The sequence below is a fragment of the Calonectris borealis genome, chromosome 26, assembly GCF_964195595.1.
Source record: "Calonectris borealis chromosome 26, bCalBor7.hap1.2, whole genome shotgun sequence".
Taxonomy (NCBI): Eukaryota; Metazoa; Chordata; class Aves; order Procellariiformes; family Procellariidae; genus Calonectris; species Calonectris borealis.
The window spans coordinates 1,830,905-1,847,703 of NC_134337.1; the positions used below are offsets into that span (position 1 = coordinate 1,830,905).

A 16,799-nucleotide genomic window follows, 5' to 3' on the forward strand; every position below is an offset into this window, starting at 1 on the left:
GGGAGAATGGGAAAAGCAGCACCATCAGAGCGGAAGGAGAGTCTAAACCAGGGTCTAACCTCCACGAGGTGTGTACGAAAACAGCGGAATGTTGCCATAAAGCACATGCGCAAAGGGGCCAGGGGAACCGAAGGGAAGTTGCTCTGCTATTAGATGGGAACCCACAAGAAAATCGTGGGAAGTATAAGACAAAAGGATTCCCTGCTATTAACTTGGGGAGAAACAGCATCATTAATTGTAAGAGACTCGGTGACCCTGAATTTTTGGGCAGGAACATACGATGGGTTCTTACGAAGTGCAGTTTACCCATCTACAAAAGCGGTAAGGATTGTGCTCAGTAGAGTTTTCAGCAATTTTAGGACTGGACTCTATGAAGCCTCCAAACCTGCAGCCTCAGATACTCTTTTGTCTTGATTTAGCTAATCTGGGACAACTTCCCAGAAGAACAAGACGTTCCCAGCAAGTCCAAAACACGACTGCTAGAAACAAGGTGTCCCTATTATTATTACTTTTTACACATTACAAAATAGCCCTCCTTCAGTCTTACTGTGAGACGGCAGAAATGTCAAAACAATTTTGAGGACGATAAATGGCTGAATCTTTCATGCAGGGTAAGTGGAAGATTTAACAAAGCCGTGTACCGCTATGAACAGAAACTCCTGTGGGAAGAGCTGGGCTTCTCGAAGCAGGTGGTGCTTCCGTGGGAAGGAGTATCCCGTGTTTCACGTTGCAAAGTAAGCACTGGGAAAGCAAAGGCTGGCACTGAAAGATAAGCACATGCTAAGAGCCATCCCAGCACCACGTGAGTCTCTGGTCGCCACAAGGCTCACCGTGACTTTGCCCCATCTTGAGTATTGCAAAAAGAAAAACAAAAATATACTTCGAAGACCGTTACTGAAAATTTTCAGCAAAGAACCAGTTAACTTGTCAATAAAATGATGCTTCAATCACTCTACTTAATTGTGAAGTATGTGGAAAGACCTCCGTAAATTCAACATTTTCTGGCAAAGATTAAACATCACACAAGCAGGCTGACCCCTAAGAAACCTCAAATTTGCCATTTTTCCCAGGTCTTGCACATCATGCTTTAATAGTTTGGAAATGTATTTAGCTTTACCATTGTCAGAGTAAGTCATGTTGTCAGGCTCAAATGTGTTTTAGACAAAGACAGACAAAACCAAAAGAAACCAAGGAAATTTGGAAGGACTCAATAATTATTATAAAAGAAAAGAAAGGGCCTCGAAGGATAATAAGACTATTGCAAGAACAGGGGAACAATGAACAATCTCTGATGCGTTGCTTGCCAAGACAATTTCTCGCAAGAAAACAAATCCATGAGGAGACGAGAGTGCAGATTTTAGAAATACAAAACATACTGTCCAAAATAACAGCGTCAGGGTGATTCTGAGACACAAGGTCATGTCCCTTCTTGGGACACCCGACAGCCACGCTCCCTAGCCATGGCAGCTTCTGACAGCGCTCTCAGAAAGGCGCTCACCCCTGCTTCTGCTCCAGTCCCTCCAGGTTTGAGAGCTGCCTATGCAGCTCACGAAGAGCCAACTTTTGAACTTAGGCCAGTCTGTATATACTCTTTATCTTTCAGACGAGAAACCAGGAAGCAATTTGCTACTCAGAGCTACCTCCCCGTTCGTACTCAGCTCCTGAACAGAGCCTGAAACTCTCGCATAAACAAGAGTAAAGCCATAGAAGACTTCTTGCCACCAACACTCAAGACTGAGACACCAACTATTTAGATACATGTTTTCACTTACCCGAGTTTCCTTCACTTCCTCATTTCCATCAACTTCATCATCATCCTAGGATGAAAACCAAACAATATAATTAGGCAGCCTTGGAGACAACAAAATTTTACCACAGGAAGATAATGTACTGCTTATGATTTGATGTTAAAGCTAAGAACACTTCTGTCAAAAGAAATGCCTGTCTAGATGCTTTTGGCCGATTATCAGCTCAGGTTTGGTATGGCCATTTGGAAGATCTTGGTACTGAGGACAGCATTACTCTCTTGAGATAGCTACTGTAATTTGAATGCTCCTGAAGAGTCAGTAGGAGAAGCATTTCCTTAATATACTGAGGGAACAAATCTGACAGTTGAGAGGACTGCATGTCTGAAATGTTGACGTAATATTGACTTTCAAAGAATATCCTCCACTTCAAATAGACCCCAGGAGGAAAGACTAGTCATGCCATCCAGAGGCACCTGGACAGGCTGCAGAAGTGGGCCCACGTGAACCTCATGAGGTTCAACCAGGCCAAGTGCAGTGGCCTGCACCTGGGTTGGGGCAACCCCCGGTATCAACACAGGCTGGGGGATGAAGGGATGGAGAGCAGCCCTGCCGAGAAGGACTTGGGAAAAGCTGGACACGAGCCGGCAATGTGCACTCGCAGCCCCGAAGGCCAACCGTGTCCTGGGCTGCATCACCAGCAGCGTGGCCAGCAGGGCGAGGGAGGGGATTCTGCCCCTCTGCTCTGCTCTGGTGAGACCCCCCTGCAGTGCTGCGTCCAACTCTGGAGCCCTCAGCACAGGACAGACATGGACCTGTTGGAGCGGGTCCAGAGGAGGCCACGAAAATGATCCGGGGGATGGAACACCTCTCCTGTGAAGAAAGGCTGAGAGAGTTGGGGTTGTTCAGCCTGGAGAAGAGAAGGCTTCGGGGAGACCTTATTGCGGCCTTTCAGTACTTAAGGGGGGCTTACAAGAAAGATGGCAAACTTTTTAGCAGGGCCTGTTGCTACAGGACAAGGGGGAATGGTTTTAAACTAAAAGAGGGTAGATTTAGATCAGATAAAAGGAAGAAATTTTTTACAATGAGGGTGGTGAGACACTGGCACAGGTTGCCCAGAGAGGTGGTAGATGCCCCATCCCTGGGAACATTCCAGGTCAGGTTGGACGGGGCTCTGAGCAACCTGATCTGGTTGAAGACGTCCCTGCCCACGACAGGGGGTTGGACTAGATGGCCTCTAAAGGTCCCTTCCAACCCAAACCATTCTGATTCTATCCCAGATAGCTTGCACTTCCGCAGCCTCTCTCTAACCCATTGCCTCTTTGTAACAGCTCCACGATTCCATGGAGCAATGGTAAACCATGGCACTGCATCTGACTCCATACTGAAGTCAAGGTATTTCAGCAGTTGTTGCTGCAGTTTCATATAGAGACAACATGGAAATGAACTAAAACTCTGAGAAGTGATTTGCCTTCTGCTCTGAAGCTAGTAATATTTCTACAATGATCCAGTAGACAACTAGGCAAGCTGTAAAGCATTTAACTAAAAAAAAACAATAAGCAAAAAAAAAAAAATATCACATTTGGCATGCAAGTGAAAAAATGTAAGAATCATTTGAAAATAATAAAAAGGGGGTGTTTGCAGCAAGTCTTTCAATAGAAATTCTGAGGTTTCCAGCACGGCCCTGTTCAACTTGTCTGTAACTCCAAATATTCAACATATCTACTGTTGCCACAGGGAAGACCATTGGGGTTTTTTCATTGGATTGTGCAGGAAGCCTCTACCCCCGAGGTGTACGAGGAAGGCTCTATGGCCGTAGCTGGACTAGAACTGTGGCAGACTTCTTAACCTGATAATACTTATTCTCCTGCTGAAAAAGGTGATCTGTTTTCCTACCAGAGCGTCTAACCAAGGTTTGGAGGGCTGGATTTCTTCCCTCAGACTGAAGAAATCCTTTTGAAACCAGGACTAAGAGGAATGACCAAGACACAGCCAGTCCTTCTGCATTTGTGCTGTGTGTGTTCTCTGGTGCTGGTCAGGGGATCCAGACATGGGTTTTATTCCTCATTGTCTTCCTTTTAGGGGGCCAAAAGCATAGCCAAATTTGGGCTCAGAGGAATGTGAAAATACTTCCAGTGGCGCATGACCTCCTTCTTCCAAAGAAACTAGACTTCTAATCTCTCTTCTCCCATGTGGGCTCTTTCACAATTGTGCACGGATCATACTGATTTCTGGCTCCAGAACAGGCTTCCCAGAGCCTGCTGCTTGGGTTTTACAGGGGCCAAACAGGGATGCGATTCCTTTGGAAGTGCCAGTCTGGAATAGACTTGGAGAGGGAAGGACTAATAGGAAATCAACTGACTTGAAAAAAAATCTGAAGCTTGGAATTGGAAGGAAATTCACCCTGAATATGACAGAATGAGTTTCTCTTCTCTAAGGAACTCAAACTTACATCTTTTGTTGAGAAAATGATGCCGGTGCCTCTTCGCCTCTCTTTTGGCCGCCGCCTCTCTCGGATTGACTGTTTGTTTAGAGATCTGTCGTCTAAATCCTGATCTTCGCACTCTGGCCAAGCAAAGAAAGACTGCTTTGGTTTCAGTGATTTACATTTGTGCTTTTGCTAAGGTACTGGAGTTCTTTTCAAGCTGATCAAGGTCATCTTGGCTTGTGTTATATTACAAAGGGGTTATTAAACCAAATGAAATGGGATCTCAGTGCCCTGCTACATCTGGTTATTCACTCTCGTTATCAGAGCCCAGAGAGGTTACCCTGGCTTTCAGCTCTCCCCAAATCATCCTGACTTACTCCTATTCTGAGGACAAACTGTACTAGGGGAATTGCTTCCCCCAGCTCTAAGAATTAAACGCTCCATGGACTACTATCTCATTTTCTTATCCAAAATGGAAAACATCCTTCTATCCCTCACTGTTACAAGCAATAGGCTGTATCCTACATTAGGATTTTATTTAAAGAAATAAGATTTGTTTTGTGAGGTGGCAGCTCCCCATACTGCTCCCCTCAGAATAACAAGTAAACTTATTCTCTCTGTCTGTACACATCGAAAGTTCTAAAACTCATGAAAATCCCTGAGCTTTGACTGTTCTTCATTCTCCTGGGTACATACCATTTTTCTCCATCTCTGTGGCTGCACCTCTGAAGTCTGCTGGATTCACAGAGTCAAGACCTAGATACTTATTTGTTCGAGTCAGGTACGAACTTGTATAAAGGAGAGGTGCTGACGTCGAAGGAGATACAGGTGTCGTAGGTTTGTCTGGTTGTACTGGGCACCTTAATCGCCGATAGACAGTCTATAAACAAAGAACCATGACAAAAAGTTAGCGGAATGAAGAGGAGCTAACAGATTTGGGATTTCAAGGAACGGGGTAATCTTTTAGAGTGTAATGTTTTCTTCACTGCTGCTGGAAGTGATCACCTCCATCCGCCAGATCAGGCTCATTCCATCAGACTGGGATGAATGTTAAAAGCATCGTACAGCTACAGTATGAGAGCACCTTCCCATCGCTGGGAAGTCTGGGATCAATCTCTTTGTCCCTACAGCCAACGGCAGGACAAACACGTTATCTGATAGAAATGAATGATTTAGAGTAAAAAAAACCAGAAGTGATGGCAGGGGGAGAAAACTGGTCTCTCTAGCTTTCCGTTACACAGAGAACATCTGTGGAAAAATGTGAACACAAAGCCTCAGTCCAGCCTGCACAGTGAGGATGGATCCAGGCCACATTTCTATCATTAGCCTTCTCATTCCACTTTCTGTGATTTACACAGTTTTATTTTCTGGCAAGAGGCAGAAAAGTGAAATTCCCAGCGGAGAGTAAAGGAACAGCTAACCTCTAATACCTACACATCCACATCCCCTGTGCAGATCGCTGAGGTGAGGTACTACTCCTCAGCATTACTTCTTTCCAGCAAGTCTACCCCACTAAATAAACAGAGATCCCCCCAAGGAATTTCTCCTGATCTCAGCTATCCTAAATGGTTTCATTAACTCTGAAACAACGAGAAGTGAGGCCAGGAGGATCACCTCCTCATCTGTATTTCTGCTCCACCGTGACCGGGTCTCCTGCCTCTCACTGCTGTCCTCAGCAGGCTCAGTGCTCTCAGCTTTCTCGCTTTGCTGCTCCTGAGCTTGCCGCTCTGCCCGAGACCTGCTGAAAGTTCGCTCTGCCTCCTGAAGGTCTGTCAGTGTCACACCCTGGAAAGAAAGCAAGAGAGAGAATTTTAAAATTTATGCAATTAGATTTCAAGTCTTCCAGGTCAGTATAAAATGCCCAGCAGGCTTATACCTAGCCAGGCTAATGTTTCATCTTTATGCTAACAGAAGAAAAAGAATTCTGATGCCTTTAACACATTTCTCAGTGTACCTACCTAATCACTGACTCAAAGCAACCCAAATATACGTGATCAAGCTACAAACTAAAAGGCAGCTATACTGCAGAAATGAGAACTTTGAAATCTAACTCGTGTGTGCTCAGGGGAGTATTTTGTAATAACTGTTTGCAGGAGCTTTTGCCAGAACCTCTCCAAGACAGTGAGGGTAGACAAGCCCCTCGTCCTAAGTAGTAACGTAAGAGCAGAAGAAAATCTTGCCTCTTTATACATCTCTTCATCCTAGACACGAGCACGAGTATTTCCATTCTTTACCTGTGTAGACCTGCGAGTCTGCCGGGCCTGCCTGGATCGTGCCTTCCTCAGTGATTCCGCTTCCTCATCCCGCACCGGAGTCAGATATGACCTGAAAAAAGAGGGCAGAAGAGGTTAAAATAAAAACAGATGCTCTGCCTTCCTGTCTCTGCAAGCTCCAGAGCTGAGATATTATTCTCTTTCACATGGACAAAAATCATTTTAGCTCCATCTACCAAGACTACTGTCATCTTCTGCTTTGGGACAACTTTCCTATGAGCATATGATACAAAATGCTCGCATTACATTCTCTGTAGTTTCTAAATAAAATCTTTAGAGTCGGACATGTTCTGTTTAAAAAAGGTGCAACTATTTAGTATATTATTTGCCCCATTCCATGTCTTATTGCATCACTAGGAAAAAAAAAACAAACAAAAAAGCAACAAACCACCTCTCATTCAGATAAATATCTCAAGAACAGAAATCCTGCACTGGCACATTCCTCAGACCCTCATTCCTGTCATTATATTCATGATCATCATATATTTCTGCAATCTGCTGTCTTCATCAATATGAAATCCATCATGCTAGAAACCGGCTGAACTGCAGGCATCTTAAAAAGACAAAACACCTTGGAAAAAAGCTATGAGATTAAAGAAACGACCTTCACACACCAGAGTAAACTGAGTCTCTTAACACGGAAAAGCAGTTGAAATACAGAGCTGGTCACCACTAGATTTCATTAAACTGGGGAGATTTCAAAAGAATTATTCACATGAAAATACATAAACTGAACTCTCCGCACTAGCATTCACTGTGGACAAGCTGGAGAGGAATTCGGCAGTGCTCCCGCAGAGTCGGGGAGGGCACAGCAGTACGTCTGGTTTCCATATTGGTGGAGCGGCTTCCATGTTAGGAAAGATTAATTAGATTGGACTCTTCAGCCTGGTTAATAGGGAATGATTATTAACACTGCCTCACCGTACAAGGATGAGGGTGCCTGAAATGCAATGTTCTTCTGTAGGTCTATCGCTGCCACAGGTTAACAGAGTATCAAAGATCTAGATACATTCAAAGAATAATTAGCCAAGTGAGGGCTTAAGATCTATCAAGGAATATGCTTACTTTGTCCTTGGACTGTTTTCCTGGTTCTCCACTACAGACCACTTTCACGGAAGAGGTAATGGGCTGAACAGATTTTGCATCTGATCCAGTAAGTTAAGACATTTATTAGAAAGATTATTAACTTTGCTGCACTATGACAAAACCTCAAAGAATCAGAAAACCTGGATCATTCTAAAACCATCTACCACGATGCCTTTGATCCACCTTCACGACCTTTTCAGGTGTGCGGGCAGGCACCGGCTGACCTCCAGCACCCCGCAGAGACACGTCACTCAGCAGGGGCTCCGCAGACTATTCGGAGGTACATCCACGGCAGGTACCTCCACCACCTCGCACTTCACGTGTTGGTGGGGCACCCGTGAGAGCCTTCTCACCTGAAACTGGTGTAAGTATTTGACCCGATAAATCACGCCCCGAGCTCCCCTGATCTCCAAAGACTACCAGGAGAGGGCGAAGGATCGACTGTCTGTGCTGGAGATGCCTGTGCCGCAGACTTCTGGAGGAGATGAATCATCTCTGGGAGCTGGCTACAATGGAGATGTCTACATCCGAGCTGGCCAGGCTCACTGAACTGCACTTCCAGGGTGCAATTTATCACCTTCAGAAAGAGCCTCCAGCGCAGACCATGTGAATGCATTGCAGAGGAGCTCACTGCTTCCCATTGATTATCCAGACAGACACACTGGCTGTGATGGATATGCCAACACGGGAAGCGCCTAAAATTCAGAGGGATGATTGCCTCCCAAGAATTCGCTGTTTCATGAACAAAAAGAGCTGCTGTTTGATGAATGAAAGCTGTGCAACTCCTAATTTTGCAGACAAGTAGTTCTCTTCTGCTCTCCTTTATGCAGTGCGTATGTGCTACCCAGGTAATGGCACATTAAAGAAACAATAAGCATTTTCTGCAGCTTTTGACACAAGTAGAATAGCTGCTATTTGCACAGCATCCAGAAGCAATAAGGCACCTACAGGAAGAACACATTTGCAAAATATACTGCACATTAAGTTCAGAGCAGTAATAAAAAAAAAAAAAAAAAGTTCCTGAAACATATAAACCAAGTAAATTTGTAGCTAAGTAAGGTGGACAGTTTACTGCAACAGCTTTTTATCAGTGGAATTTACATCTCATACTCTGCAACGAGGACACAGGCGTGTAGGAGCTACATACACACGACAGGAATAAGAGGAGGAAAGATGAGACCTGCCTTTGCCCAAGGAGGAATTCAGCTCATACAACAGCACGTATGCAGTGGGCCACGCTGCGCCTGTTCAGGAACACCGCTGGTACGTGTGAGCAACACGAGGTCACCCTTACAGCAGCTGAAGTACTTTTGCACACAATAAAAATAATACTGAGCTCCCCGACACAGGATGTGAGAGAGGACAAAACAGATTTTTAAAGTAGTTTCAAAAATGGTTAGGCAAATCCGTGGAGAACAGGTCAGCATCAGCTACTGACAGGAGGCTGGGCACGCTGCTGCTGAGCCATGAGGAGGGCTTTGCGGCAGGGTCGGAAGATGCAGGTTTGCAGGAGCACAGCAAGGGTGCAGGGTTTCCCTTGTTTCGTGTTTAGCTATGGCTTTGCGTACAGGAGCGTACAGATACAGCGACAGAAAAACCATTTTGTGTCTCTTACCCTGTCATCCTCCCAGACTTTTTTCCTCTGCTCTCCCAGAATTTATATAAAAATAGGAATATGTTAAAACATCATTAGCAATTTTGGGGGTCCAACCTGTAACAGTGACTTAATATTCAGACAAGCACATTTTGCAAGTCAGAGTGGGCAGCTCAGTTTGGGCTGCAGCCTTTACCAATTGCTAACTTTTGGTTTCTTTCCATTTACACAACTCCCCACTTCTTGGAGCTCACCCAAAGCCATTTTACAAGCATGAGATAACTGAATTTTCTGAAACAAGGCGGCAGAGCCACTGCACAGTGACATAGCTGGTTTCTCCGAATAAGCAGCTACAGCCTTTTTCTGGTGATGAAAAAAGGCCGCCGTGCTGTAAATATTTCAAATGCAAACAGCAGACACCATACCTGCTGGCAATTCAATCATGTTTTTGCTCTGCTTGGCTTTTTTTTGTGTTTTGGATTTTTCTTTGAGAGAGGGAGAGAGGATAAAGACAGATTTTACAATTTTAGGTGATGCTTCACTTTGCTTACAAGCTGAATTTAAGAGACCTGAGTGTGCTAAATGGGATAGAAGAAAGAAAGAGAGAACAAAGTCACTGAAAGGAGATGGCAAGTCTGATGCAGCCACAAAGCAAGGCTGGGCTGGATGACAGAGGAAGAGCAATACACTGCCCTCCAAAGCAGAAAAACTGCAGATCACAGCAAGCTGCAGGGGACAGACAGCAAATGGGGTACGAGGCAGTCTGTAAACAATCCACAGAGTTTTTAATTACGTTTTCAAGAAACACATTGCTTACTAAAGTGCAGTATCTCTGTAATCCTATTAATTCAAGCAAATATCACATGATCTAAGCAGATCTTCAAAGAAACGGTCCTATGCGTTGTATTTTCTTGCAATAAGCTTTCTCTGAGATACATGAAATAAGAGCAGCCATCATGCCAAGTTCAAGGCACGCATAAAACAGAACAGATTTTTCCCAGAGTTTTGGTTGCAAGTACAAGCAGCAGAAAATAAATTCTTAGAGATGCGTACGTGAGAGTCAGCAAAAACACTGCAGAAGTTTATAGTTCCCAGAGACAGAGACAAGTCTGTCCTGCTGCCACAAGAGAGCTGCAAGCTTTTGATCCGTGCATTAGCTAGAAAGATGGATCCCAACTACTCATCACCATCTCAAGGCAAAAGGAGCTGCAATAAAATACTAATAGAAGGGGAGATTCAAAACAGGGCAATAATAAGCCTGGATATACAAGCTGGTTAAACCAAGAACACAAGAGCAAATCTGTATGTTAGAGAACCTGTGCCAGAGACAAAAAAAAAAGAACATACTGTGGAGAGAAACCCCTCCCAAGTAAAGGGTAAATGATGCAGAAAAAGAAATTACAATCCCCTGTTAATTGGTGCACAGACAGCGAGAACAGATGATGAATTTCTCCAAGAAACACAGAAGCTTCTGATAATCTTTTTACGACGCTGGTCTCCTTCCTTTCCTTCCTGAACTCCTTCAAGCACTTACAGATTGAAGTATTTGTGGCAAACACCATCTACCACCACGTAGAGTCCTTTTGCAGAACAACATCACCCAGTCCCAGAGGGAACACCAAGAACCTGTAAAGCTTGCTGAAGTTTTACGTTTTCACGCTTCAGTGACCCAGCACTGGGAAAGCGCCTAAAAGACACTCGCTTATGTGCGTCAAAACTTGGCAACAAATTTGGAAGCTAAACGTTCATTAAACACTAGAGCTGCCCTTTTGTCAAAGCGGGTTCAAGGCATTTCATCTTGCTGTTAGGACATCAAAAATTGAGATGCACACCCCATGAGCTGTAGTGGGCCACGATGGGTTTCCCCTCGTCTCCATCAGGTCCTTCTCCAATAAACCCACGTTCCCGTAGCAAGTAAGAATACAAGTTGGCAGACAGGAACTATAGGGTGTGTGGTCTCTGTGAATGCCGCGCTGCTGGTCGTGAACTGGGGCAATACTTGATGCGGCTCTTCTAGAGGAAAGCTTGCCGTGGGCAGGCGCTGCGCTGCTGGCTCTCTCCGACTCCTCTCACCTCAGCCCAAATTCTCCTCCTAGTTCAGGAGTGACTCTGAACTACACTCACTGGACTAGAAACTATAATGACAGTTTTCTTGGAAGCCAGAACAAACAGAGTTTTGGTTCTTCCAGCTCTGGATAATACGGGTAAGGGGAGCCAGGCACGGGTTTGGCTTCCTGCACACAAAAAGGCGCGTTCAGCCATACAGATATTCAGACTCTACAATGTTTGGAATAGCTTTTCTTAAGAGTACAATGTCACTATTCCAAACACTGCAGTAACTTCAAAAATCCTTGTCATACATATCGATCTCTACCTCTATCTCTAATACATACCTACACACATAAATATGTATATATATAATATAAATATATATATATGTATATGTGTGTGTGTACACACACACTGAAAAAAGGAACACAGGAAAAAAAACCCAGCAAAAGCCTTAAGTACTGATACTGTTCCCCTGGAAACAATTGGAAAAGTACAGCATCCCAGCGATGCATTCCTACAAACTGGAAATTTGCCATTGGCTAAGAAACTATCTATAAGCTGGGGGAGGGAAGAGAAGCAAGCGCAAGTTTTGCAGGCAACAATGCTGACAACAGTTCCCAAAATACAATTCCTTAAGTTAGATAATAAAGTATGTACCCAGCAGCAAGTCAATCATTGACAATTACATGGAAACAGTCAGAAAAAGAAGCTTTCCTGCTCTCTCATCCAAGTAAGCAACAGGTTTCAGTTCTTCACTTCCCTGCGCTAACATGTTCTATGCATCAGCCCACCACAACTGAAAATACTCATTAGAGAAATTGCCATGAAAAGTTGGCTGACTATAATTTGAGAAGACCATTCAACAGGCAGGAGAGAAGGGTAAGATGTCAAACTCTGCAAGTGTTGGAGCTGGGAATGAGGGGAAGACAGCCAGACAATGCTGAGTTATTTAATAAGCCGAGGACAGAGGGATAACAGGATTTCAGGATCATGCTCTTAAAGCGTTTCACAGCTGGCTCAAAAAGGCTCGGCTGAGCATTCACCATTTTCAGGCCTTTGCTTTTCTCTCTCAAGTTAGTTCTGGCTGTTGTGAGCTGTCGTTATGTTTCAATCTGGACTGTGAATTCTCAAGTCATGAAAGTTTAATTGTCTGAACTTCAATCATCTATTTACAGTATGATTAGCAGGTTAACAAGCACAAGATGAAATTCTTTATTTGCAACAGCTTTGCTTTGCTCAACACGTTCAGGTGCTGATCCGAGAGATTAGGAGACTTGTGATCTTTGTCACTTGTTAATCAAAACAAGTACCCTTTATCCCTCCTCAAAACTCACGCTTTGATGTGATGTTTACAATGGGCTGAGGTTACACTCAGGGCAGCTGATGCTCTAAGAATACTTCCCATCATACAGTTCTTGATGATTTTGCATGTGCTTTCCCATCTGCCCATGTTCATCTCTTTCTGTATGCCCTTCAGAAAGCAGAGCTGCTTCTTTTCTGCTGTATCCCTGCAGCAGCTAGCTCAATGCACGGCCTCTGCAGGCTGGACTACTGCAATACAAAGTGAGTAGTGCTCTAATTGCAGACCCGGGTGGGAACGCAGCCCTGCTCACCCTCAGCCCCAGGTGCTCTGTATGTCTTCTGCCAGAAGAGGAAAATACAGCATTGGAACCTACTGAGAACTCAAAGTTTGGGGCTGGGGAGACAGAACATAGATTGGAAGCTTTTAAATGATCAATGTTATCCCTTTGCATTTATTAATGCCACTCAATATCATGGTAAAAAGTGAAAAGGCAACAAACATCACAGTGACCACATTCCTTAAACTGGCTACCTCGCCTGGAGAAGGCTTGCTGTTGCTGTGAACCTAGACCTTTAAAGTTCTTCCAGAAAAAGGGAAAATGTACCTGTTTAAAAACAAAAAAAAAAACAATCCAGAAAATTTTTCTGCTGCAAACACAAAACAAAGCCAGCCAGCAGCGCTTTTTCCCTACCAAACTTCCCCTTAGTTATTGAACGCATTAGTTGTGACCGTCACAAGTGCAAAGCTTTCCAGGCTGCAATATTCTGAAATTGGTTTGTGCTCAGCATAGGACATTAGGTGTCAATGTACAACGCTGAGCAGTTTGTCACTGCGTCACGGAACAACGCGCTACTGTCTGCAATCCTCAGAGGCTGAATCTTTGCATTATAAAAATTGCTGCATGAAAGAGCGCGGGATGAAACTCCATCTCCTGCCAGCTGATGAACGAAATGAAGGCAAAGATGCGAGTGTCCTGCCTCCCTCACTATTTCTCTTTCTCATTTTCAAGTGAGCGGCAAGTCAGACAACACAATTTGACATTTTAAACAACCTCAAGCAGACCTATTACAGCTTTCCCAAAAGCTAGTTTACACAGTCTGAAACAAGGCAGGAAATCCCTGGGGGGGAAAAAAAATTCACTTGGCAAAAATCTAAATATTTGGGAAATTGCCTTTACAACTAAAAAAAAAAACCAAACTTGATGGTGATAAAGAAGATTCAGCTATTGAACTAGATAAACCGTAGGAGAAATGCTCACTCGGCGAATACATCTAAGCAGCTTTCGACTGCCACCTCGCGGGAGCAGCCACCGAACAGATGCCTGAGCAGTTTCAGGGAAGAGGCTCATGAATCAGCCCCAGCTGAATTACAGAAAATATCACTGAACATTAATAACGTATAAGAGATTTCCATTGCCTGATGAGCTAAGATTGCAATTTCTTAGCATGTGGCAGTGACTTTAGTTCAATTTCAAGTGTCTACTATTCTCGGGGACAGCAGATTAATTAAGTTTGCTCAGAAACTTTTCCTGTAGAAATCCCAGGCTGGCTACCTGGCTTCCTTGGCTTCTCCACCTGTAACATCCACAGGTCGGTGCTGTGGAGCAAAGAATTTAACAGAATAGCTGATTTTGTGCTAAATTAGCTCTCAGCTGTACCATCACACAGTATGTCCACAAATATTTCAGGTACATTCTTTAGTTTAATGGCCACTTTTGGATACGGAAAGGTATTTGAACATGTTGAAGTTAGTAAATGCCCATACCCTGAACATCCAGGTAATGGTACCCAGATGGAACTGGAGTCCTGGCAGCAGAACTTGCCATTAGACAAATGTGCTGTTAGACACAAGGATTAAACACGTGAAACATGTCAGTGGTTACAATTAGTAAGCAAAGAGGAATTGCACACAAGTTTTGCACGTAGACAGGGATGGGGAAAGGCAGTTTTACCTTCTGCTTGCTCCATGCTGTCAAGCTGCAGTTCTTTTACATTGGTTAGCTCAAGTGGTCCCTGCTTCGTTTCCTTGACCATTCCTGGAGGATCCCGCATATATTCCTGCTTTGAGTTAGCAGGCCAACCTACAGCCTGGGCTCCTCCGCCCAAAGCAAATGCCAAAATATCCCCCCCCGCTTCCCCTGAGCACTGGATAAAGTCAGCCAGCAGCTGAGCACGCAGCAGCACACCTGCTCGCCGCCTTTACAGGAAACAAGGCTCCGCAGCAGCGACCCTCATCCCACACCTCGACCTTTTTCCAAATAAAAATGCAGCCTGATTTCTGATACAGCAGGAGTAATCTCGCCTCTTCCCAACATGGACAATCCGATGGCCAGCAGAATTCCTGCCCTCCCACGTCATCTGCACCAGCGGCCTTTTAAAAAAAGGACAACTTTATCTGAAAGAGATTAACTGCAGAAGTGTGGCAGATAAATGCTTTCAACAGCAGGTGCCAGATGATTGTTCAGTTCTTCACAGGAGAGAGACCTCTTAACTTTTTGTTGTCCGCTCTGTAGTGCGGACGGGAATCTGTCCCTCGCCATGCAGCAGCACTTTGCACGAGTATCGCCACTACCCTGCTTCCCAGGGACCTTTCCCAGGAGAATTAAGACCACTCAGCTTTACGTCAGTCAGTGATAAGGATTAGAGAGTCAAATACTCCTGAAAAATCCCCAAGGTGGTAGCAAGACAACGCTCACAGCTTTTTCTACCAGTTCCTCTCAAGTGACATTTAAAAACCCCTTGAATGCAAATCCCATAGTTTAACTTTTACAGAGATCAAGGTTCCTTATGTTTTTGTCAGATAATAAGGGTTAACAGACATATCGGGCATCCGTGTTCACCCTAGAGGAGTCATGCTCTGAATTTGGACAGGACAAGAATCACAAGGTAAAAGGACTTGCCAAAAATTGTTCATCTAACAGTACTGGTGGAGGAGGATTCAGTTATTAATATATTATTAATATATGCTACTATAATTAGCAGCTGGATCCTTAGAATGAAGGAATGAAGAATGAAAAATAAATTCCTCTTGGGAATGAAGCAGAAAAGAGAAATGTTTGCTAGACACATTTACCTTGCATGTCAGTGAACTTTCTTCATCAAAAAAAATTTCTAGGGGACACTTAGGGGGCAAGAAGCCAGGCTGAGCACAGCTGTCAGCCCCAAAGCTGCTAGGAAAACAAGCCCACCTCTCTCCTATTCTTGCTTTATTGAAAAACTGGTCAAGTGGATTAAAAAAATAAGGAAGAGAGAGACGTGTTTCCTGTCTCTAACTAACAGCTTGCCTGATGGCAAGTGCTACCACCTTGCTGGAACCTTCCTGAGGAACAGGAAGAACAAATACAATTGGAGAAAGCAATTGTATAAACAAAGTGGCTGGGGAGGTGGGGGGGCGGGGAGAGGAAGGACAAATTAAAATCCTAATTCTTACAAAACCAGGCCAGATTTCAAATTCAGGAGTGTCCTTTTAAACTGGTCACACAACTGAGAACACAGACTTGGGATCTGCCTTGTGGAAGTTCTCAGGCAAAGCTTGTCTTACCCCGCATGACAGCTAACCACGAGCCATGGGCTGCATGGTAGCCTTTTCATCTGTCCTGGGACCCAAAGCTTTCATATAATGTGAAAGGCTTCAGCGAGACCCAGACCTTCCTTTCAGCACAAGTCATGTTGCAGCTTGGCAAGATCTCCTGCAGACTCCCCTGCAAGCACAGGGGACGCAGCTCCAAGCAGCCTCCAGCGCGCAGGGAGCCTGCGACACGGGGAACCCTCTCGAGAGGGGCTGCAGCACAGGACTGCCGGGAGAAGATGTGGCCACAGAGCCCTGCACTGGAACTACACGGACAAGGTCGCAGATGAACTTTGCAAAGGAGCTTTCGGCAGCACTAGAGGCCGCTGTCATCCCAGATGAAGGGGGATAATCCAGCAGTGGGCTGCAACCAACAGGACCCCCCGAGTCCCCGCCACCTGCTTGCACCAAGCAGATGTTAGTTTTGCATCAGGAAGAACAGGGTCTACATAAGATGCTGTAGGCACAGCATCCACGCGCTTGTAATTCACCCTTGGCAGAGCCAGTGCTGTTTTGAGTTCAGCTGGACAAATGCATTTGCAATGTGAGACAATTTGACGCCGATAGGAGATCATCAAAATGGCCAAACAGCAATGTTCATCAGTGGCTCCAAAATTCCCATGAAAAAGAAAAAGAAATTGCCTGGCAGAAATGTTGACTCGGGAAGATGGCATGTTTCCAGCCTCTCAGCATCAGCGCTCCGCAGTGCTGCAGCGGAATTAAGGGAGGCTGAACATGCAGCTGGGTACAT

General features: G+C 44.7%; 1 protein-coding gene across 4 annotated transcripts in view; it reads right to left on the reverse strand.

Moving 5' to 3' along the window:
- The window catches only part of PPP1R12B (protein phosphatase 1 regulatory subunit 12B), a 126,675-nt gene that overhangs the window by 43,269 nt on the left and 66,607 nt on the right, over positions 1 to 16,799 (reverse strand). For all 4 annotated transcript variants that reach the window (XM_075174401.1, XM_075174400.1, XM_075174404.1 and 1 more), the window contains 5 exons: positions 6,408 to 6,498; positions 5,788 to 5,958; positions 4,870 to 5,053; positions 4,198 to 4,310; positions 1,773 to 1,817 (listed from right to left, as the gene is read on the reverse strand). In XM_075174401.1, the coding sequence (XP_075030502.1) occupies positions 1,773 to 1,817; positions 4,198 to 4,310; positions 4,870 to 5,053; positions 5,788 to 5,958; positions 6,408 to 6,498 (604 nt within the window). The remainder of the gene's footprint in view (positions 1 to 1,772; positions 1,818 to 4,197; positions 4,311 to 4,869; positions 5,054 to 5,787; positions 5,959 to 6,407; positions 6,499 to 16,799) is intronic.